General features: G+C 33.0%; 2 protein-coding genes across 2 annotated transcripts in view; one reads left to right on the forward strand and one right to left on the reverse strand.

Annotated features, from left to right (window-relative positions):
* LOC132719684 (septin-7-like) overlaps positions 1 to 351 on the reverse strand; it is a 48,310-nt gene extending 47,959 nt beyond the window's left edge. The window contains exon 1 of the mRNA XM_060703503.1: positions 144 to 351. Coding sequence (XP_060559486.1) covers positions 144 to 147 — 4 coding nt within the window. The 5' untranslated portion in view covers positions 148 to 351. The remainder of the gene's footprint in view (positions 1 to 143) is intronic.
* A 16,088-nt stretch (positions 352 to 16,439) lies between these two features.
* On the forward strand, positions 16,440 to 18,607 carry LOC132719679 (hepatocyte growth factor-like). The gene is made up of 2 exons (XM_060703494.1): positions 16,440 to 16,608; positions 16,947 to 18,607. Exons 1-2 carry the CDS (start codon positions 16,482 to 16,484, stop codon positions 17,198 to 17,200), a joined length of 381 nt encoding a protein of 126 aa, XP_060559477.1. The 5' UTR covers positions 16,440 to 16,481; the 3' UTR covers positions 17,201 to 18,607.
* The last annotated feature ends 6,121 nt before the right edge of the window (positions 18,608 to 24,728 follow it).

Genomic DNA, 24,728 nt, shown 5'->3' on the forward strand with positions numbered 1-24,728 from the left:
ACACTGAGCAAGGTTTGCATATTAATTAAAAAAATAAAATAAACAGATTTGAAAGGTTGAATGATTAATAAACTTTTAAACAATATTCATTACTTTTGTTCTTGATTCTACAAATATTATAATAAGTAAATACAAAAACATACCCATATTTTACAAAATTACAAATCACCGCCACAGTGAGTCAGCACGCATGCGCAACAACCATATTAAATTATTACCTCCCACGTTTAGCACTTGTATTTATCAAAGTAATAGATAGTAATTCAGTCAAATATATACTAGGAGTGGCATTATATGGACATAGAAACTGTTTATTAAACAATTGGAATTGGTTTATTTAAATGCCATTGTAATGTGTAAAAAACTTCAAAGAATATTACTAAAAGAGTAGCCAAGGGAATTAAGGCATGTAATTTAACCCAAAGTGAAGAAAATTGACAGCAATTTTAATGTAGATTAATGTACTTTAATGTTAAATCATGTGTTAAATATAAAAGATCTCTTTCTTCACCTCCGACACAGGATTGAAGCAGGGATCCCCTAGTCCACCTTTGATCTTTAAATTGTTCATGAACGATCTCATGGATAATATAGACAGTGACCTAAGTGATATATAAATGTACAGTAAATGAGTTAAAATTATTCCTAATTAATGCTTTTCGCTGATTATCAGGTACTCATTGCAAAATTTCCCGAAACCCTTCAGTCAATGTTAAACGATGTTGAGAATTACTGTATCCACTTTTGTGGAAAAGGGCTGAACAGACCATCATACGCTCTGCTGTACAAGATTTCACAAACAGCTTCATACAGGACCACTCTGTCACCTCTGCTATTGACAACATGTGGACCGACTTCACATCTGCGATCTCACAGATCATAGAAACCACGGTCCCATCCAAGATGTCAACAACTAGGCACAACCAACCTTGGATCACAGCAAAGATCTAGCGCCTTTCTAGAAAAAAGAAGAGAGCATTCAAGAAAGCCCAGTGCCCAGGGACAGCAGACGATATCAAGCGGTACAAATACCTTCAAAAGGAGCAACACTATGAATGTCGGAAGGCAAACCAAGCCTATGTAAGAGACATGCCATGGTTACAGAAAACCCTAAGAAGCTCTACACTTTCATTAAAGGGAAGCGGTCTGACAGCACGGGAATCTCTCCACTAAAATTTGATGGTTTGACTCACAGCGACCCAAGTAAGAAGGCTACAATATTGAACAAACAGTTCACTGGGGTGTTCACTACAGAAGACACAACAGATGTGCCAGCCATGGACGGAGAAAGATACCCAGACATGCCTCACTTCACAGTAGGAGCTGAGGGCGTCAAGAAACTTCTCCTCAGCCTCAACCCCCATAAGGCCTCTGATCCTGACAATATCCCTACACTATTCCTGAAGGACTATGCCGAAGACATTACTCCGGCTCTCACCCTCTTGCTCAACGCCTCTTTGCAACAAGGAACAGTACCTTCAGCCTGGAAGAAGGCAAATGTATCACCTATCTCCAAAAAAGGTGACCGTAGCAACCCTGCCAACTACAGACCCATTTCTCTCACATCAGTATGCAGAAAACTTTTAGAACACATCCTACATAGCCAAATTATGAAACACCTTGACCATCACAACATCCTTTCAGATCAACAACATGGATTTAGAAAACAACGCTCAACTGAAAGTCAGCTTCTTCTCACTTTTCAAGACCTGTCATCAGCCCTGGATCAAGGGGAACAAGTAGACGCCATACTATTAGACTTCAGTAAGGCGTTCGACGTTGTGCCTCACCAACGACTCCTTTCCAAGGTGGATCACTACGGCATCAGGGGGACAGTCAGAAGCTGGATTGACAGCTTCCTGTCTGGCCGCAGCCAACAAGTTGTCGTTGAAGGCCATTCATTTCTGCATCCTCCCCAGTTACATCCGGTGTACCCCAGGGGACAGTACTAGGTCCTTTACTGTTCCTCCTTTACATCAACGACCTACCAAGGTGCGTGACTTCCATCAGCCGCCTATTTGCTGACGACAGCCTGATCTACAGGAAAATCAAATCAGAAGCTGATGCATTAGCCCTTCAAGAAGACCTAGATAGATTCCAGGAATGAGAACGCAAGTGGATGATGTCTTTCAATTCCAGCAAATGCGAAGTAATACACATCACCAAGAAAAGAAGCCCCATCATTTATGCCTACAAGGTCCACCAGTCAACTCTTCAATCTGTCAAAAGTGGAAAAAACCTTGGTGTCAACATCGCAAATAATCTTTCGTGGAACATACACACAGAATCTACCATCACGAAGGCAAACAACTCTCTATCATTCCTTAGAAGAAACACCACAAGCTGCCCACAAGACATCAAGGCCCAGGCCTACAAGACCCTTGTTAGATCAATCCTGGAGTATGCAGGCAGTCTGGGACCCACACACAGCCACCAACATCAACCAGCTGGAAGCTGTCCAAAGGCGAGCTGTCCGATTTGTAAAAGGCGATTACAAAACTACCAGCAGCACCACTGCAATGATGACAGACCTAGGCTGGCTAACTCTACAGCATCGCCGCTCCAATGCCAAGCTAGTAATAGTCTACAGGATCACGCACAACCTCATAGCCATCCCAGCTGCACAGTACTTCCACCCCCTGACACTTGGTTGCCATGGCTACGGACACAGATTCCATGTCCAATTCTGCAGAACAGACACCATGAAGTTCTTCTTTGTACCTTCGGCCATCCGCCTGTGGAACCAGCTTCCAGAGCACCTAGCCACAGCAGTCAACCTTGAGGCCTTCAAGGGAGGACTAGTCATGGGGCCCTAATATGCCGGAGTCGATTTTATTTTTAACATGTTCTTCTTTTAAATCTGCACTTATTCGCCGCACAACACTTTGTACATACACCCTGTACGTCAATGCCCCAGAGTGGGTTATGTACAGTATTGGAAGAAGAAGAATGGGGTCTGAAAAATAATATATCAGAAAAAAAGTAGACAAACCCAGTATGTTATTTACAATAATGATAAAGTGATATAGATCAGTATCTAAAATTGGGGTCACTTAATTCAAAAACGGTAATTGGCACCGAACCCAAAAACGTATAGATCAACATGCATCTTTTGCGCTGCACAAACTTTTTTAATCTTCAACAAATATAGAAACAACTGTCGCACAGAAATGTAAATGTTACCTTTGTTGGAATTATGCCCTTTAAAATGTAAAGGTATAAATTATAAACGAGGCTGAGTTCGTTCAATAACTTTTAATTGGAATGTCCATCAGTTTATGATCTCAGTATATTAGAAGTTCCAAGCATTTAATACATACAAGGTTAAAGTCAAATCACACGCACTTTATAAAGCACCAATCATTTATGAGGAGCATTGAGGACTCAAATCACAATATGTATATAGTGTAAATATAACAGCTGGTGCGGGCGGGCAAATTGTGTTATTCTCTTGCATGTAAGTCAAACAAGTTTCCTACTGCTTTTATGCTTGTGTTTTAGCAGAGACATAGATAACATATTTATGTCTCTGGTTTTAGGTCCAAGAGACTGATCTTTGCCATGTAATGTCAAGTGTTTGCAAATATTACATCAAATTATAAAGTAACATTGTCATTATATGTATGTTATCTGAAAATTTATCTAAATTTTATTAAGTGTTAAAAATAATATCCATTTTCTTATGTACTACTTGTAACACTATTTTCTAAAAAAAAATGAATTTGTTTGTGATATATTTTTCTCATTCGCGTTCGAGTTAACATCAGACACAATGAAAAATATAAATGATATTTGACATTGTGATATTTCAGATATAATTTGTTTGGTCTTTGCGAAGCATATGAATATACTTATTAGGTCATAATATTATAGACGTTGCAATACGATTTTTTTTTCAAAACGGCTTATATTAAGTTTTATATATATATGATCAGTACATGTGATGGGATTGACAAATATACATTTTATTTGGATTTTAAAGGCGTTTTAAGCTCCACACTCCAATTGAGTGTCTGTGAGCTAGTGGAGGAGAGGTAAAATGTACAACAGAGGCTATGGAATCTGTGGATCTTACTGAGGAGGATGTAAATTTAATCGAGTTATTTCATGAGTTATAAAATTACGACCAGAACTGGGAGGAGCGGTCGTCTGAAAAACATTCTGCCTTTTACAAAAATTGTGACGACCCATAAAACGGCGGGAGCAATTACACGCACGGCTAACTATAATACAATAGCCAAGGGAAATCACTCCTACATATTTCAATCAATAAACTACAACTGATTATTTCCCTTTGGTTACCCATTTTAAATTTTGGCTCGGAAATAGCACAGCTGACACAGAACTCATACATAATAAGTTTTGGAGACGAGTACTCTGTGTAAAAAAAACTCCACCCATTCAACAGCATTATATGGTGAACTAGGGCGATTTCCATTTCATTTATACAGAAAAATAAGTATGATCAAATGAAACAAAATTATTCATCTTTAATAAAGAAAACGTATTTATTTTTAAAATCTGATACTTACCAGGTTTATACTTACCGAAATAATGACTGGGCTTCCCTTATTAAAACATTACTGAGCGATATTGGGCTATTGTACAAATTCAAAATTATTGACATGCTGTTTAACATGATTAAACATATCTATTCATCATGGTACTCCGATATAAATAACTCTAATCGTTTAAAAATACTAGTGTACTTTCAAACATATATTCGAGTTAGAAAATTATTTGAGTATCATAACTGAAAAGAAAAATATAATCACGATGTTAAGATTTATTTTTTTGAAACCGGGAGATGCCATATCATTCCCCGTGAACAAAAAAATCTGCAAATCGTGTTATATGCGATAACCGGAAGTGTGTGGGAGCAATCTTTTTTTCCTTTTTAGGGGCTTGCAAAAATAGTTGTTTATCAAAATTTTAATTAAAACATAAAAGATTAACATCACCTCTAATAAAATAATAATCTACAGGAACTTTACAAACCCCACACACAAATCGGTTGTCAGATTATTCTATCCCTAATCAATTTCTACCCTGATGATTCTCCCTCTATATTTGTAATATTTGCAGGCTGATCCACCACACTTTTATTTTCATTAATAGATTAAAGAGATACTATGCTCTTCTTTCAGTAAAATATCGCAAAAAATTATTGAAATCTACGAAATTCTTACTGTATAAGTCTAACTGGATAATTTGAATAGAAGAATGCACAATCTATGTATGGGGAGCTGCATGCCCTATTACAGGTCAAGTAATCTTTGCCCTTTCTTATAAATAACTGCCATATTTTTTGATGACACTATATATTCATATTGTTACCTTCTATATAGTGCGTAGAGTTAAAACATATCATATCCACTTTGTGTGAAGTAGAAACTTATTGATCTTATATTTACAAAGAGAGTGAAGCAATTTTCAATATTTTCAAGTATAAAATTTGAGCATAATATAATATATCTTTAAAGGAATAGGAATGGATGGATTGATGTCTGTCTAATATAAATATTCATCATTTAAAAAGAGGTACCATGACAGTTTTTCTGTTGAAATCAATCCTATAAGTGAGAAATTCGTGTTTTAAGACACTATTTTTTACTTGAGAAATAAGTTCATGGGCGCCGCCATTTTGGCGTTCTGTCATTCTCGCGAGACAGACGAGACCGAGATTGTGACGTGTTACACCCACTTCCGGTATAGGTGTACCCGCTGGTACAACTGAAATATATCTTGATGAAGAACTTATTAATCTTATTGCGTACATTATATATTATTTATGAAAACATCATATGAAACTGAATTGCTTTAAATAATTAATTGAAGACGCCGCGACATTAATTATCATTTGTCCGATTTTCAAGCTTGCTGATGATCCCACCACATGATTTAAGCAATGACTGCTTAATTTTCAAAGATAAACCATCAATTTAATTTGGGTACTGTGAGAAACTTCTTCAAATTGACGATATATCCTTTTATTTTGTACTTAATTTTCGCTTGACAAGCTGTCGAAATAGGGTACATCGCCGGTCATGTTATATTTTCAGCGTGAAATATCAACTAAATACAATATGCAACGATCTGCTGAGGACGCCATTTTCAGCCATTGACGCTAAAAATGAGAATGGCGCAGGAAAATCGGCAGCCAGACTAATATCGTATGAAAACAAAACTGTCCGTTAGGTTATTTAGGCACCCAGTCAAAACTGGTACCAACAGCAACAGGTTGCCCATTCCCCTGTAATTACGCATATTCTCGGGTTTATCCAGTTCCCTATAGCTTTTTTTCCACGTAATCTATTTACCCAATTCCTTTCCCACACAGATACATATTTCTACTACCGTAAATTTAATCCAATAAAACAAAACATCATTAATCTACTTAATATTTAAAATGATTATTGGTAACTGAAAAAAAAATGTGTTGCTATTTTATGACATGCTGTAATTTACAGTATAATTTGATAGGTGTGGAACTTAATTTCCCCTAAGGTCATTCAGTTCACTGATGAAGCGTAAAAAAATAGATGTCTATTTCGTCATTAGAATATTTGACAAGGGTGATTAACCAATCAGGGCAACATTGTGCATGATCAAAAGGTCTGTCGGCACAGAGGCATACAAGGAGCAATAAAAATCGTCAGTACACAGTGTGACAGGAACATTTGGTGCAAATTAGGAACAATTAAAATGGACAATGCACAGTATTAGACATAAGTAGTAAGAACCAGCAATTGTGTGAATAAATTATGCAAATTAGATTTTTGAGCAGCCAATAAAAATGTTTTGCCTGCAGTTAATATTAGGCTACGATAACGATGCGCAGCTTCATACGTTGACAGACATGTTAACAATTTACTTTTCAAAAGAATTGCTTATATTTTTGAAATGTCTACATCAATTATAACATATGTTCACACCTTTTAATTTGAAAGTCAGAATCAAACTGCAAAAATTTAATTACATGTACTATTAAGAACACGTTTTAGTAGGATTTTAATAATAATGATAACTATCGCCGTTCAATAATTAACAGCCAATTATTCGTTGGTGCGTTTGTTTATTTAATTGCATTATTTGATTGTGAAACTTTGTTAAATAATAACATGTGTATTTATTAAATCTCTGAAATATTGTTTAATTACATTAAGATGAGACTTTAATGAACATAGCATTGCTTGGAGTAACGGGCATCACTGGCATGAAGTGGTGCGACCGGTAGACGTTGATTTTTTTTGTTTCTTTATTTTTATTTTTTTTTATTTCTTGGATATTGTTACGTATTTTGAATCATAAAAAAATCTCCTCTTCACCTCCTGTGAAAATTAAATTGTCTGGTCAATACTTTATTATATTAATATTTCCCTCCGATTCAACTACATTTATCATAAATCTAAAGATGTGGGGAAATGACATCACGCGCACCTGTTTTTATACGGCCAATACACAAACATGGCCGCGCTTACTGATTTGCAGAAATCGGTGATTTAGCGATTTAAATTTTGTTATCATTCGTTTAATATTATTATTTGGCGGCAGAAAATTTGCAGATTTATTATTTATAGTATTCTTTTTCTGAAATCAAGTTTTTATTCTAACCTTGTCTTTCCCTTTAATATCGATACAATAAGAATTTTAATAAATGAGTAGTTTCCGAGAGTGGTAGCTGAGAAACGACGCAAATTCGTGCTACAGCTTCGTGCTGCTAAAGACGCCGGTAAGCGAGCGTGACTGTCTTATCGACGTGGAACCGCTTCAACAGAAATAGGATTTGCTGAAGAATGTGCTGAAAAATATTGAATAGATTAACGGAAGAAAAACTCACCGACCACGACTTTTTGAACTTGATTAAACATGACATTGCTTGTTTATCTGAAACTTAAACAGACTCAATCAAACCGAGCCTGCAACATTTTCAACTTTACTGTGTTGGGCTTTCTTTAGGAATTCTGGTTTTCTCTATATTATTTTGTAGAGACTCTAATGAGTATAATTACTTTAACTAAAATAGAAACAAGAGATAACAACAACAACAACAACAACAACAAAAACAACAAAAAAAAAACGTGCTATTCCATGTAAAGAGGCGTATGGTCCGCAAATAAAAGAAAACATTTACCACAAACGATGCCACAAACGATAAAACAATGGGCGGAACTAAATAAAATGGAAATTTTGATAGGGGATATGAGGTTATGAAGCCTGCATTATCACAGATAAGACGTCAAAAGACAAATTTAAAAATCAGGCAACACATTCTTAGGGTGATTATACAGTATTCAAAATGTTCCCATGTTGATAAGGTCAAATAGAAGAAACTTAAAACACCAAAATATGTACACACAACAATTATGTTGTGCTGAACGATCTTCATGGATCTAAAATATAACACCTTTAAAACACGGTAATTTAAACGGGACATGAACTACTTATTTTTCTCAGAACCGGTTATCTTTGTTATGCCATGTCCTAGGCTCATGTTCAAGATTGTAAGCCAAATTTAGTATCATCTCTCAGTAAGATTGCAGTATGTAGTATTAACTTGATATTATATATTCCATAAAATTAAAATCCGAAACGGTTATGTTTTGTTTCAGAGGAGGTGAAGGTACCTTATGATTAGGTCAACATTTTACAATTGTGCATTACTTTACATTCATTGTGTTTTCAGAAAAGGGGCCACTTTTCCTATAGAATTATAATCATGGTGTCAGTATTCTTTTTTATGAAAATGACCCAGGTCATTTTCTAAAAAGAATATTGACACCCTAGGCATGACATTGTGACCTATATACACGAAGTAATATGAATCACTCTTGAAATTGTGATTATCTCACCAACTCATTGATTAGAATATTTTTGTTGTGAATTGAATATCGCTTAAACCGGTGCTAATTGGCATGACAGATGTTGCACCTCTTTATTGGCTCTTATGAATAGAGTCAATAAATAGTTTATAGAAAAGAGGTCACTTTTTGCCACTAAACTTATTTACACCGGTCTACTGTATAGAGATCAGATTCATGTAATCATTATGCAGCCCTACGTTCAGCACGACATTATTGTTGTGCTTGTGGTAATTTAGCTCTTTCTATTCGGCTTTTTTCTTGTTGGGTGGTTCCAGTATTCCTCACTTGAATACTGTTGAATCACCCTTAGGATATGTGGCCTTCTTTTTAAATTTGTCTTTTGACGTCTTATCTGTGATATGCAGGCTTCATAACCTCTGATCCCCTTCAAAATGCCATTTTATTTAGTTCCGCCCATTGTTTTCTCGTTGAGGGCACACGCATTTTTTTACTTGGGGACCATACGCCGCTTTTCATGGAATGGCACTTACGTGTCACATTAAAAGGTTCCATGATAACCGCTATATGAATACATATGCGGATGTTTCAAAATTCAAAATTGTACCAGTTTATAGTAAATGTTGAATTCTGCTTAAGCCGGTGCTAGGGGGCGAGGACGGTAGTTTTCACTTAACAGTACCGTCCATGAACAGGCTCAATCAAAACGAGCCTGCAACATTTTCAATTATGCCGTGTTGAGCATTCTTTAGGGATTCTTATTTTCTCTATTTTGGCTAAATAGAGTGTCCATTGGACATGCTTTAGTGTCTATGATACTGGGTTTCTCATTATGAACATCAGCCAGAAACGATAGATTATTTTGTAAATGCGTTAGTTTTTAAGGTTGATATTGCTGTAGGATTTCGTTGAACCATATATCATTGAACATAATGAGCAACTGGTTTACGTCTTGTATTAAAGTGTTTTATTTTCTTGAATAAATTAAATTTTCGGCCATTCTAACGTAAACCTGCTCAAATTAGGTCCCCTTTTACTCCATTCATTTAAATGTCCTGTAAAAATTTGATATCATTTAATTAATACATCTGCTAACTAAAACTTTACATAACGATGAATTATGAACTTATCTATATTCATTAGAATTATTATAAAGATCTGGTAAAATGGTATCCCTCGGATGCATTTACCAGAAGAAAATTACATGAACATTGCAGACATGGATTGATTGAGTCTATACATGAGGGATAATGAAAAAGTGCAATCACGCCCCTATCATCAGCTTGAGCGATACTTAATTTTCTAAATGGAATCAATAATCCCGAAGGACTAGAAAAATATAACAACACTAAACAAGTTGTGTGTAGTGCTTCAGTGATAAAGACATAAAATATAACAGTAGTTAGAAATGATTTTGTTCACGTTTTATAATGAAACGTACTGTAAGATGAAAAAGAAGAGCTGAGTTTGCTTATGGATGTGTTACAAGAAACGGAGTATTTCTAAAACTATTGTTAAAGAAACATAAGACAAAATGTTTCAAAAACTAAATGGCTATATTGCTATACCCTTTAAGTAACATTTCCTCCATAAAGCAAGTCTACGTGTCATAAAAGCCATTGAAAACTAAGACTTTTGTTATGTCTCTTTTGAATTTTCCACTATTATAGATTTGAATTGTTAATTGTTCAACACTTGTCAACACTTGTCATCAAACAGTTAAAGTTGTCATTACATATTGAATACTTATTTTATCATAATGTTTATTGATACTCAGGGATACTCAGGCAAATAAATGACAAAAATATCAAAATGATATAATGTACTCAAATCACGCTAAAATGACATTTTCTAAAGTTCCAGCATGAAATTCTGTATAAATTCTATTTATTTTAGGGTTGGAGAGATGTATTGAACGAAATTTATACGCAGACAGAATCACCGAGTAGTTTTAAAACAAGCCATGTGACTTGAACAAACCCTTGAAGTTACAAAAACAGATATTGTGGATATTGAATGATTGAAACAAGTCTAAGTCATTCATTTGAAATGTTCTTTAACGTTTCCAGAGTTCACTGTGGCAACTAATGTGAAATTTTCACGCTCTAACCTGACCCACGCGGGTCAAGTTAGGAAACCAGCATTTTATTCGTTATAGGAGAAAAGTTTTGTTCCCATGACTGCCTAGTGTATTTATTTTGAGGACATTAACAGAATAATGAATGAAAAAATCAAAACGAAGAAATGAAAAGTTTGTCTGTGTCTTCCTTTAACTAAAATTCTGAAAAAAAAACACAAAAAAAAACAATGTAGTTTGTTTTAATTCACCAAACATTTACAATGAAACATGAAAGTAGATATACTTTACACAACGTACTTAGATTGCATCAGAACATTAATGATAAAGAAATAACTTTTAAAATGATGGAAGCTAAATACAACGGCTCAGTTAGTATTTCTAACATATTTAGATGTAAAAAGAATGAGACATATTATACAAACTTTTTTCATCAATTTTATCTGATCATGTATTTTGTAAACGTTTTGTTATAATATATTAATTCTAATGGCAACTTAAGCAATGGCTTACTTTAATATTAATAGCAGTACTTGGTTTTAATCTATTATCAATAATCGAAGCTGCTTTTGATTGACAGTTTGTAATTGAAATAATACATATTCACGTGTTAAATAATTAAACGACTTTATATATGGTTCAATACGCTCTGTTCACTGTTCAATAGCTTATCCGCTTCGAAGCATTTATGCTGTCTGGAACAACGAAAAACAAAAGTTTATTTTGTTCATACGTCATTGAATTTCCAAGTAAACGAGGGCCGTTCGAAAAATTATGGCAATGGTCTGTTTCTCTTACGCGTATTAAAATCAATATAAACAGAACTAATTATCCTGTCAAATGACTTAAAAGTCACAAAATTCCCAAGCAATTTGAAATTATTTGTAGTTGAAAGCATAAAAGACATCACACTTTCTAAAAATTTACTTTAACGAGCAGAGTACGTGCTATGTGAAACTCGAACCGCTAGGCATTGTTGTCGCAATAGAAAAGTGTATGCGAACCTCTTACTGCCGTATTATATCCAGATAGTACCAGATGATACCAGTTTTCGTGGAAGTTAATATTTACAATTTAGATCTTAAAAAATAGAAAAAACAATAAAATAGAGAAAATAAAAATCCCTTAAGAAAGCCCAAAACTGCAAAATTGAAAATGCTGCAGATTCGGTTTGATTGAGCCTGTGCATAAACGGTACTGTCAAGCGCAAACTACCGTCCACGCCTCATAGAACTGGCTTCAGCAGAATTCAACATTTTAACATGAAATGGTTAAATTTGGAACTCAGAAACATCCGCAAGTGTGTTCATACGGCAGTCTTCATAGAACATTCAATGTGACACTTCCGTGCCATTCCATGAAAAGCGGCGTATGGTCCCCAGGTAACAGAAAGCATTGTATTAAATTGTCTTTCAATAATATAAATCTTCCACATATTTTATTTACGTAGATAAAATTATTTTCAAACTGATTTTATAGTTTACGGTCGTGGAACCACGCCATTTTTATTCAAGGTCGTTGAACCACACCATTCATGAAACCACGCTATTCAAAGTTACGGTCGTGGAGCCACACTATCCATATTTATGCCATGAACCACATCATTCTAATTCACAGTCGTGGAACCGCACCATTCTTATTCACGGTCGTGGACCCACACTATTCTTTTTCACGGCGGTGGAACCACATAATTCTTATTCACAGTCGTGGATTCACACTATTTTTCACATTTGTGGAACCACACCATTCTTATTCAAGGTAATGGAACACCACACCATCTTGGAATCACACCATTCTTATTAACGGTAATGGAACATCACACCAACGTGGAATCACACCATTCTTATTGCACAGACTGGTGTTCTAGAAGATTTACTAACCCTATATATATGGACCACCCAGGGTCCTGACTCTGGTATCTAGCCTGCAAAATGTGTGATTTTTATTTATGTATGAGTTTACATAAATATCGCAAATTTAGATTTTTCAGTGAGGGTCATATAATTTTGTAACTTCTAAAATCATATAATGTAATGTAGATTTTAATTTTGATTCTTAAAATACTGGCTGTATCTGATTATTTATGTCTGATTTGTTAAAATATCAATAGTTGATCTATTAAGTTGGTCAATATAAGTTATCTAGGAAATTGTTAAGTCTTGACTTTTATAATGAGTTGAGAAAACATATTATTATTTCACTTACCTGTCTAATGTCGATTTTATGATACATTGGGTCATGTTTGCATTTATACATGTATATCAAGTCGGAAGGAAATCACTTGACATGTGCAAAGAATGCAAATTAACTAGAAATTACTTCTTCGAAAACGGGTGGTCGTTGGAAACATGTTATGTGACGACTCTTATAAAGAGGAGAACCAGGGTTTAATATGAGGATTGTTGACAACATCTGACTGTTGTGACTATTAACATTTACCCAGATACACAGTGCTATAAAGGTCATCAAGATGCCACTTGTTCATTGTCCATTTAGTGATCATTAGTCTATCCGACCAACTAAATGGAAGACGTCAAATGTAAAAGTCAAGGAATCATTACGAAGCCAAGAAGTTGTAACCGGTGATTTTAATATGACATTGTGTACATTCAGGACAATATCTTCTTTATAGGGATTTACTGAAAAGTAATGGAAATATAAAATATCCGGCATTTTTACCATTACTTGACAACCGATCCTCAGATGTACTCCATTTACATTTGTATATCTAATGTGATTTCTGAAACCAGCATCGTGTGTATTTTGTTACGTATTCTCTTTTGGAAATCTCTTACAAATATGAAAATGATAAAACTTTTTATAAGCCTTTACCTGGTCTGTCTTGTCTTTTCTAAATTTTACACGACTTTAAATGGTATTAAGTTTGAATATGTACTTGATTTCAAGAAAATGTGTCGTTCACAAAATGGAACATTTGCTTTTCTGTATGGATTATCTATAGCTGAATGTATAGGGGAATGTGGAATACGGGCACAATGTGCGGCTTTGAATTATAAAAGAAGAATACATAAATGTGAACTTTTTCCTTCAGTAACAGAAGGCGAGGAAAAGATTGGAGACTGTATATACACACCTGCATCAGACATCAAAGTTATTCCGGTATCTTATAGTTTTAATTCATATATTAGAAATGAGCAAAAAGAAAAACTGTTTTTATTTAACTATTTTACTTGTTTTAAATTGTTGCTAAAATCATTTTGACATTAATAGCGTCACAAAGCAAAAGCAACCTAACAACTAAATGAACGCTGTCTTAGCATGTTTTTGTCCAAAATGTTCCATTCAACCTGAACTGAAAAATAGAGAAAAGGAATGTTAATGAAGGAAATATTTATAATATAATATTGTTAGACGGGATGTTCAAGTGTTAATTTAATCATTACGAGCTACACATTACAGGCTGTATACCCACAAAAACCCACTGTACTTGAGTGTTAACTTTATATCTTTAGGAGCAAAACACACATAGCCCATTTAGCCTAAAATATGGGTTTACATAAAACAAACCACAAAGTTTTGTTTTCCCAATTTAATAACAACTGAAGTGACCACATATCAATATTGTTGAGATAAGACTTATTTTAAGACACTGTTGAAATAGATTTTCCTTTTCGGTTTTTATCTTTAACCATTTAGAACATGAATTTTAATATATGCAAGCACTGCCTTTAATGTGTTCATTTTACAAACTGTAGATAAAAGTGTGTTTTCACAATCATTTGCTAGATAAAAAAGCATTTTCAGCTAGAATCACGGGGTGGGGTGGGGGCTGGATGAAGTTACAAGAAGGGTGTAGTTCTCCTGATTATTTGTCAGGAGTTCTTCTAATAACTGTCACAGAGTTCCTGAAAAACGTTATGGATTTCGTATTAACAGTTCCTCCCCCGTAAGAAACGTATTTTTTGATAATTACAAACAAAAAAGTGATAAAATATTACCACGTCCACACAGAAAATCATTTCGATTTATGTTCAAGAGAATTATTAAACGTGATTTACATTCAAAAATGGGTAAATTTTTTATCCTGCAATAGATTGCTGATATATCACAGAAAATTTTGTCTATAAAAAGAGACAAAGAACTATATCTTGGTAATCCGGTTAAAAACTGACATTTTTATAGTAAGTGTTACCTGCATCAAGCTGTTTTACTCCATACATGTTAACGGATGGGATAATAGTGGTATAAAAATCTGTGTCAAGTGAAACTGTTACAGTTATCTCATGGAAACTGTAAATTTTACTTTTATGTTTTTAATACTGCACGTTTGTAACGTCGCTTTTCATTGGATAATATTGACTTTTATATAGATTGATATAATTATACGACCGCTTTCAAATTATGAAGAATTGTCATTATTCTTTCTCAAAATGGAATTTTGCATATTAAAAATTCCTTATAAAGATTCCTGAAAGGTTATATGGCCGTATTTAAACGGCTGTTTGCAATATAACACTTACCTACCGTTTATATAGGGCCAAATTATTATTATTATTTATTATTATTATATACCAAACTTCTTAGGCACTTTTTTCATGCACATTAACACGTTCAAAAGTACTGTACAGTATAACCAAATAAATGATACAATATTTGAAAGAAAAAAAAGCAACAAAAGAAACAAATTAAAACATCAATATCGCTCAAGTCACAAATTCAAATCAAATGTAGTTTAAAAAAAAAGTTAAAAAGACCCACATAAATAATAAAATTCAGGTAAGAACCTAAAAAATAGTCAGTCAAAATAAAACCTCTAAAATAAGTGAGTTTTAACAAGTTAAAGTTTTAACAAATAACCTGTCAAAAATCTTTGTATAACTAATAATTTATAATTTTATGTATGATGATTATTTAAAATGAGAAAACAAAAATACAATAAGAGAATAAAAATAAGCTACTTCATAATTCTTTATTGCAGAATCCATGCAGCGAATGCGAGTATGGTAAAAGTTGTGATAAAATCAGCCACCTTTGCAAATACATTGGTAATATACCGAATTTCAATTTATTTCATATTTCTATGATCTTGACCACTTTATGCTGCCTGTTTTAGCTGTTTGTGATACGCATGGCTGATAACTTCTGTTATCCTTTCAAAATTTCATTTTATTTAGATTTTCCCATTATTTTTCCGTTTACGGAACATCCATCTGTACTTGGGTACAATTTGCAAGTTAGATACTGTATAATACTAAAGTTTACACACTTCATTAGATGCAACCACAACAGTACAAATAATGAGTAATCTAATAACATCAGAGGTTACACATAATCCTTTGTATAAAATTAGAGACCACACATTAGTGTATCGAATTTAAACATTTTCTATTTCTTTACATTGAAGCTTCCACATGGTATTAGATACCAAACTTGCTTATATTTGTGAAACTGATTAAATTAAGCGAACTAAACCATATATTTTAGACAACTTGATAAACTAGTATGATATATACACAGAAACTACGTTTTGTGAAGAAATACTTTTTAATCAATCAATCAATTAACCATTTTTAGATTGTGGAACACCTTCTGTTCTCCCATTTGGAACGGTGTATGCTAATATGACAACACATGGTGCAGAAGCTGTATACACTTGTCATTTTGGTTACGATCTTAAGGGAGATGATTTCAAACGAACGTGTGTTCAAGGAACTTGGAATGGAACTAAACCTACCTGTTCACCAATACGTAATTACCACATTACTGAATCACTTTTTTTTTTACTTTTGAAGACATATGAGTATCTGATAATGAGGTCAAAATATAAATTGACAATATCAAATTTTAGCTTGAATGTTTGAGTCTGGTACAAATAATTTATATCTGATTTGCTTATTAAGAAGTCAAAGTAATTATAATTTATAAGTTACCTCCTGCAAGGCACAGTATAATACTGTAACATATATATATATAGTTATTTCTTATACGTTACTTTTAATGTTTAACAAATATTACGGAAGTAAATCAGAATCATTTTATAATCAAATGTTGACATGTTTAGTAGAAAATTTTCTTTTTGTTATCAGCAAACGTGGCATGCTATGTTGAAAGTTTCCAATACAAAGGGATTCGTAATTCAACAATAAATGGTATACTATGCCAGCGATGGGATTCGCAGAACCCACATAAGCATTTTAGAAACAATGTTAGTACATTTCCCGAAGAAACCTTACAAGAGGCCGAAAATTACTGCCGTGATCCAGACGGTGAAGGAACCCCTTGGTGTTACACTATTGATCCAAATAAAAGATGGGATATCTGCGAGGTGGAAAAGTGTTGAGCGCCACTTGTGTTTGCATTTATATACAGATGCTAAGAATTAGAATTTGTTATTAAAGAAAATAGGAAACACTTCAAATAACACGAATAATACTGTTAACGTCACATTTCTTTCATCACGTATAACTTTTATATTTAGAACAGTTTATTCATTCACCTATAAACAATTATTTATTCTCATACCGGTAGTTGTTCACGGGTCATCGAAACGTAACTTCTACATAAATTTTACTGTGACACCTACCGTACTTTTTATAATTTTACAAATGCATCGCAAAAAGTTTTACACCTGATCGAAGCATTAGTTAAGATCACACTAAGAAGCAACAAAATCACCTGTTGACAAGCAACATCGCCTTTAACAGAGGATGATAATGACTTTTATCAGCATTTTATCTCAAACAGAACCACTCATATTTACTTATTTCTCACAATATTCTACAAAACTACTTTTATTTATTAATCAATGTAAAACATATTCAACCCGATAGAGTAGAGAAAATAGGCAATGGCATGCAACACCTGTCAAACTTACTTCACTTACTGGTTTGGGACCATAAACCGGACACTTTTTGAACATTTTTCCTTACGTTATAAAGAAGCGGGTCTTATGGGAAATAAAATATCAAGCAAATTGTGATTTTTCAAATAACGATCCGGGGTTTACTTTAAATCCAATTTAAATGTTGGTGTTATCTAATTTATTTAAAATACAGTTTGTATATAAAAGGAAGTTATAGGGTATTTTATATAAGCATTTATTTGGTAAACTTATATAAAACTGAGTCACATGTTCGTGGAGTAAGCAAGACAGGAACAGCCTGAACCCTTATTTGCCTAGATTGTCATCCAGTGATAAAATAAGTATTAAAGTAACAAAAGGAGGAGAGCAAAGTAGAAACACAATAAGAGAGGGTAACGGCTATTTTTGAAAAATTAACATCAATGAAGCTCTATCTAATGTACGTTTTGCTCTTCATAAAAATAAGAAGATTAATTCCCATGCTAGTGAATATAGTTTTTTATTGTTTATAAGCAATAATCGTCACCACAAAAACACCTTTTAATGATTTATTAAAAGTATCCATTGCACTGTTGAACAAAATGGTTTATTGATTGGTATGAAATAAAAACGATGTCATAAAATTTCAATTCTAACAGTTTTTCAATAATATATAAAAGACATAAAATGTGGATAACGTTTAAAAACCTGCCTTTGAAATGTTATTTTATTTTTATATTTCAAAGGATGATTTAGAACAAAACAAGATAAATCATAGGCCAGATGAATAAGTGATAATGACATTGATCAAACCATGTTTTGTGGATGGTTGAATATTCTAAAAACGTTTAATGAAAGACTGTGTCGATGATAACTATTGAAGAAACGAACATTTTATCAATTTTCAGAAGCATTCCGAATTCACACTTGGATGTCAAATCATTTAACGTTCTCAAAGTATTACCGGGACAAAAATCGTAGAAATGTATGAAGTTGGCGATAAAATTAAGTATTACAAAGGAATCCAAAGAAAACTTTGGTCGTTAGATTCATTAATATTATTTTCCAAGAGCACTTTTGTAAAGCAAAACTAAAATTTAAAAAAAAAAAAACTTTCAAAAATTAGTAAATATTTACGGAACCATAATCTAAGAGCATTTAATATTTATAACTTATAACTTCTTACTTATTATTTCTACCTATAATTTATCATTTTTATTCATGCACACAAAAGTGGTCAAGATTGTATGCTTTTATATAGAGGTTCTTTTCATGATATCAGAAAAGCATGTAGACTGGCCGAAGTGTAAGAATCTTAAACCTGATCAACTTTAAAAACAACTTTTCGAAATGAAGCATGCTGTTTTTTGTATCTTGTATAAATGGGCTTACATAAAAAACTATTCTTTTTTAATGTTGCTGGCAGTTTAAGAAATGTTAAAAATTTGGTTGTTCCGGACATACGTCTGTTTTATCTTTCCTATTGTTTGTACAGAAGAAGACTGTAAAGTCGGAACATGTTAATAAAATAGATTTTTAATCCTACTAGATTATCTCTGTCTTTTCAACATTCTTAATAAATTTTCCCTCGCAATGGCACATTTCTTTTACCACAAATCATAGCCCATTATAGTTATCTCTATCGTGGTAAACTATACGTGAATTGCCAGTAAATTACTTATAAACAATTAGAGAAAGTTAAAAATCTAATTACATGTATTTATAAGCCATTTAAGTTGTATTGCATAATCCATATATCATTGGAAATACTCCTGAAGCCGACTATGTAGTATTAAATAATATCAAGAAGGTAGAATTGTCTCATTGAAACTCTAAAGAAATGTGTGAGCCATTTGGTGGTTCTATTCTAAATAATGCATTCCCTTGTCTTGAGATTTTCTGAATAAAGAAAAAATTAACACGTACTTATTTTGTAATATTCGAAGTTAAAAAGACTAGTAATAGTGCAGAATCTCTATATAGTTATGAAGTTACCATGAAAACGTATATTATAACTATCTTTACACTACTCCCCATCACACAGATAGGACAATCGTGCATAATTTAATGATATAAACGAGACTTACGCGTGGTATGATTTCATATATGACGTCAATAAACCAAATGACGTCATGAAAATATACTTACAAATACGCTTAATGTTGTTCAACATAAACATATTCTTATCTATTCTCTTTTTTATTAACATGTTAGAATAGAACAGAACAGAACAATTATTTCACTTGTACAACATGTACATCGTGCACATAAATAACATATTTACACAACACAATTATAGTCACACAATCTATTTAAAACAAAACAAATGTTGTATCAACAAATGAGTTATTAAGAGGATGATTATGATTATATATCTTGACTCATTTGTTTATTTCTACGATTAAAAGCAATCTTACTAAATTTACAAAGTTTAACAAGAGTATCTTTTTCCTGCAATTTAACAATTCGATAAGTTTATTAACATGTTAGAATGGAAAGATATATTATATTCCTACACATTCGAACTTGCACTGTTCATAATTATACAATCCTTATTTTCAAAAGGTAACATATTGATTTAAAAAGCTTGTTGGTCGGTAGGTCGATTGGCCTGTTCACTTCATGGTTTCCGGACGATAACTACAGTTCGGAATGAGTAAGTTTAATAAACCTTTTCAACTGCTTGAATTTCGATCATAGCCAATAATGATTCAAAATTATCTCAATGTATTTTCCTGAGTGTACAGTACACGCCTACTAAACGGTGGCTCTTTCACATTTTGGTGATTTGTTTAAATGAGAGCCATCGACAATTCCGTTGCAGAGCCCTCGATGAAAACAAGTCTGAAAGAGGTACGAAATTTAAGTAAAATTATCTATTTCACCTAAACCACATAATGTACTGGTTGCAGCCTGCTCATGATAGTTTTTTATATGAAATTTAACCCTGGCCTTATTGGCGTACGTCTTTCCGAAAATCTTTTTTGTATCCCCTTATTCATATCGAGATTCCACCTGAGATTTACATAAATTTCAAAATGAAAAACTGAAACTTTACCGACTAAAAGTAAAAAACTATTTGTGTGTGCCTAATCTGTTAATATTTTATACAAAGAGGTTTTACTTCTTTTTTTAATGAATTCGAATAATCAAAGTATTTTATTTCAATATGTCACCACAATGATACGATGCATAAGAAATTGTACATGTTAATCAGTTACGAATACTCCATCATAGTATCACAAAATGAATGCTATTGTTGGCTCCATCACATTTTCGAGGGCTCATTCACATTGCCGATGGCGCTAGCACCTTGTCGATGGCTCAATCACAATAATAAATATGTGATTATTTGGTTTTAAACTAAGTTCTGTAAGTAAGTGTTTGTGTTGGCCAAGGAGGAGGTTGGAACAATGCTATATGCACGATTTAGTGGGCCAGCATGTACTTTACAGTAGGGAAATCACTCAAAATGTGTCTCCTCGTAAAAGAAAACTCACAAGGTTATATTTGGTAAAAGTTCTAGCAACGTCATTTCAGGGTATTTCTAATCGAAACTGCACTCAACATGGTGAGAAAAATGTTCTACGTGGCATGACATTCTTCGATTTTTGAAAAACAAGCATGATCTTTTTAAATTGATATTTTTACTAAAATTTCGTACCTCTTTCAGACTTGTTTTCATCGAGGGCTCTGCAACGGAAGTGTCGATGGCTCTCATTTAAACAGATCACCAAAATGTGAAAGAGCCACCGTTTAGTAGGCGTGCTTTAGTTATAACTCTAGTTATAGATAAGACACAAACCCCTCATGAATCAATGTTTAAATAATGACAATTGGACAAAAAGTGATTATCAATATGAAGAATACTGGTTTTAAGATGTATAAAAGCAACCGATGTTAACATTATTGCATTTTAGTACTAGTACATTAATTTTATACAAAGAGTTCTGAATTATTATAAACAAAGTAGCAAACAGATTGTTTAAAAATGTCTTAATGTACATGTTGAAACTTATAAATTATATCAAATTTAGGTATTGGTAAGTAGTTTACTTGTATAAAGATTTCTGCGCATACGAGAGGTGTTCAAATATGAATGCAACTTGATCAATTTTCAGAAGTACTTAAAAACATTGTCAAAAATAATTACCTCAACCCTTCAAAATACTTACCATCATGTGATATACAAAGTTTTAGTCCTTTAATTCAAATTTTAAATGCGTTTTCATAATCTTTTTGAGGTATTCTGTTCAGACACTCGAAAATAGCCGAACCGAGATTTTTTATCAGCAAGGTGTTTTTGAACCTCGGAAATAGGAAAAGAAGTCACAAGGGGCAAGATTTGCTAAATAGCGAAGATGAAGAATCTCGACAACCTTTCCTATTTCAGTTATTCTTGTACGATGGCCCCTTTGTGTGACGAAGCATTGTCATGAAACAATCTGTCACCACGGAGACCAGTTGCTAATTGGCAAGTTTTGAAATATTTCATTAATTTATAAAGTACTTGCCTTTGTTAAACTTGGCATGTACAGATTTACCCTTTGGTACGGCAATTTGAATAGCAGGACCTTGATTGGTAAAGAAAATTAAATACATGACCTTTTTGATGCTCATGGTGCGTTTGCTATGCAACATTTTTGACGTCCTTTAGTTGGCCATATTTTGTTATGTATCTTTCGCTTGGGCTCAGAAAAGTGAACCCAGTCTCATCACCAGTGATGCTATTTGCGAAAGAGCGATTGTTGTATTTTAGGGAACTGTTTCAACAATAGTTTGGATATTCTAACTCGAGCAAGTTTTTTTGTAAAGAGATGTGGTAACCATCTAGCACTTATCCTTCTCATCTTTTAATCACCTCTGAGAATTATATGAGCGGCTCCTACAGAGGGCTATATACCTAGTTGTAAATCTTGCATCAGTAGGAATCAAATCGTTTTCAAATCTAGGAATCACAACTATTTTAGTGATTTTTGGCTATTTTGAGATGACCTCTCGTTGCCATGGTAACAGGAAATGTAAGACTGAGTATGCCGGTACAAAGGCTGTGGTGCAATTAACATTTATGCCAAGTTTGATGAATATTAAAGCATCATTTATAGTGTCATAGCAATCTGAACTTGTAACAGAAGGTTTTTCAATAAAAATAGCCTTTTTTTCACAAAATGCCCATGCAGCAATGGATTAACTAATAATTAATCTTTTAGATTTCATCAAATCATTTTTGTTGCGTACTGATAATTTTTAAAGTTGTTGCGTACTGATAGAATTAATTCGTTCGTTATTGCTTTTTTGCATTATGCAGAATACGCATGCGTGAAATGCATGCAAAAAACACCGGTTTCTGTGGAATTATCATATTACGCATTTGAATGTCAACAATCTCTTGTAAATGAACATCAGTAAAATGTAAAAAAGTAATAAGTTAGAAGTACAAAAAATAGATAGAAAGATTTTATTGACGTATACATATTTGTACATAGTGAAATATGCATAATTCATGAATTACAATGTCATGGAACGATGATATTGATAACAAACATTTGAACATGGAGAATGATTTTAAGGAAATAGTTCAAAAGTTCATAATTATTAATAATAGATAATGTAACTGTGTCTGATAAAATATAAAAAAACTACAAAACTATAAAAAGCCTTCATCACTTATTTTAAGAAATGAGCCTTACAGATATCTTACTTCAGTCTTGTCTTCTTCAATGTATTTTGACACTTAACATTTCGTAACTGTTTCTGCTTTCCGTTGTGTATTTTATCATTTAAAGTAAACAACCTAGGTCTAATTACCTGCTTCTAATATATCCAAGCTTGGCGAAGGAAGACCTGCTTAAAATGCACATTTTCTTCCGAATTTGTTGTAAGATCTTAAATAAAGCGCTTAAATTTCGTATACAAGTTGATCATTTTTTCTCTGATTAACTATAATTGTTTAAGTTTTGTCGGTCAGTCTGGCATTGTAGGTTGAGAACACAAGCATCCTGAAATGATTGCGAAAGATCTTGAAAAACAAAAAAAGTTTTATTAGATGATAACCCTTTGTGGTGTTATTGTATTAACCCTCTTGTCGGCGTTGAAAATGCATGATATTGAATTAATGATCAACATTATTTTTTGTCCAATCACATTGTAGTATTTTTTTCAAATTTCTGCTAAGTCTAACTTTGTTTAATGTGTATATTGTTGTACTAACCAAATAAAATATACTTAATCAGTCTGTCCAGTCTAACTAACAATAGTGCATTATATTAGGGAGGAGTAAGAGGTGTGGTTTGCACACTGAAATGTAAAATGTAGGTACGGCATAAACGGGAATAATAAACTACCACAAAAAAAAAACAACAACAACAACAAAAAAAAAAAGATAAAATAAATAAATCAATAAAAAGTGCATGATCTGTTTTTTATAGGAGCAAATCAATAGGGATTTTTTTAAATGTTAGTGAATTACTTGCATCAAATAACGGATTTGTATCATTTAATAAGCTCAAAATGTATTTTTCTCACATTTTCCATTTATTCCAAAAGAATATACACATTTCAGCATCTCAATTATTTTTTGGCTTATTACAACATTTCCCTCCCTTTTTTATTCACAAACTTTATAGAAACATGATATTCTTACTGTAGACAGAGGTATAAATTCAGGGCAATCTTAATAAGACATTTCAGTAGAATAATGTACCTGATTATATGTTGAAAGGGCCATTTGAAAGCTTATCTAAATGAACTTTACTAGGTGTAGACATCTTGTAGAGTATACATGTGTTTGTGTTATATCACTTTTCGAAAGGGTGGTTCTATCAGTTTAAATGCATTACATTATAAAGAGCTTTCATCGTTTTTTATAAATGTTGTTATTCCTAAGCAAGCTGTTTTGTAATTTACACAACAAAATGCCATTTAATTGTATTGATAAGGCTACAAATAATCATTTTTACGTCGAACTAAATGATCATGTTCTGTTTGTTTTAGTGTATGTATTAGGTTTTATTAGTCGCCGGTAGAA

The sequence above is a fragment of the Ruditapes philippinarum genome, unplaced genomic scaffold, assembly GCF_026571515.1.
Source record: "Ruditapes philippinarum isolate M1 unplaced genomic scaffold, ASM2657151v2 ctg2668_1_1_1_1, whole genome shotgun sequence".
Lineage (NCBI taxonomy): Eukaryota > Metazoa > Mollusca > Bivalvia > Venerida > Veneridae > Ruditapes > Ruditapes philippinarum.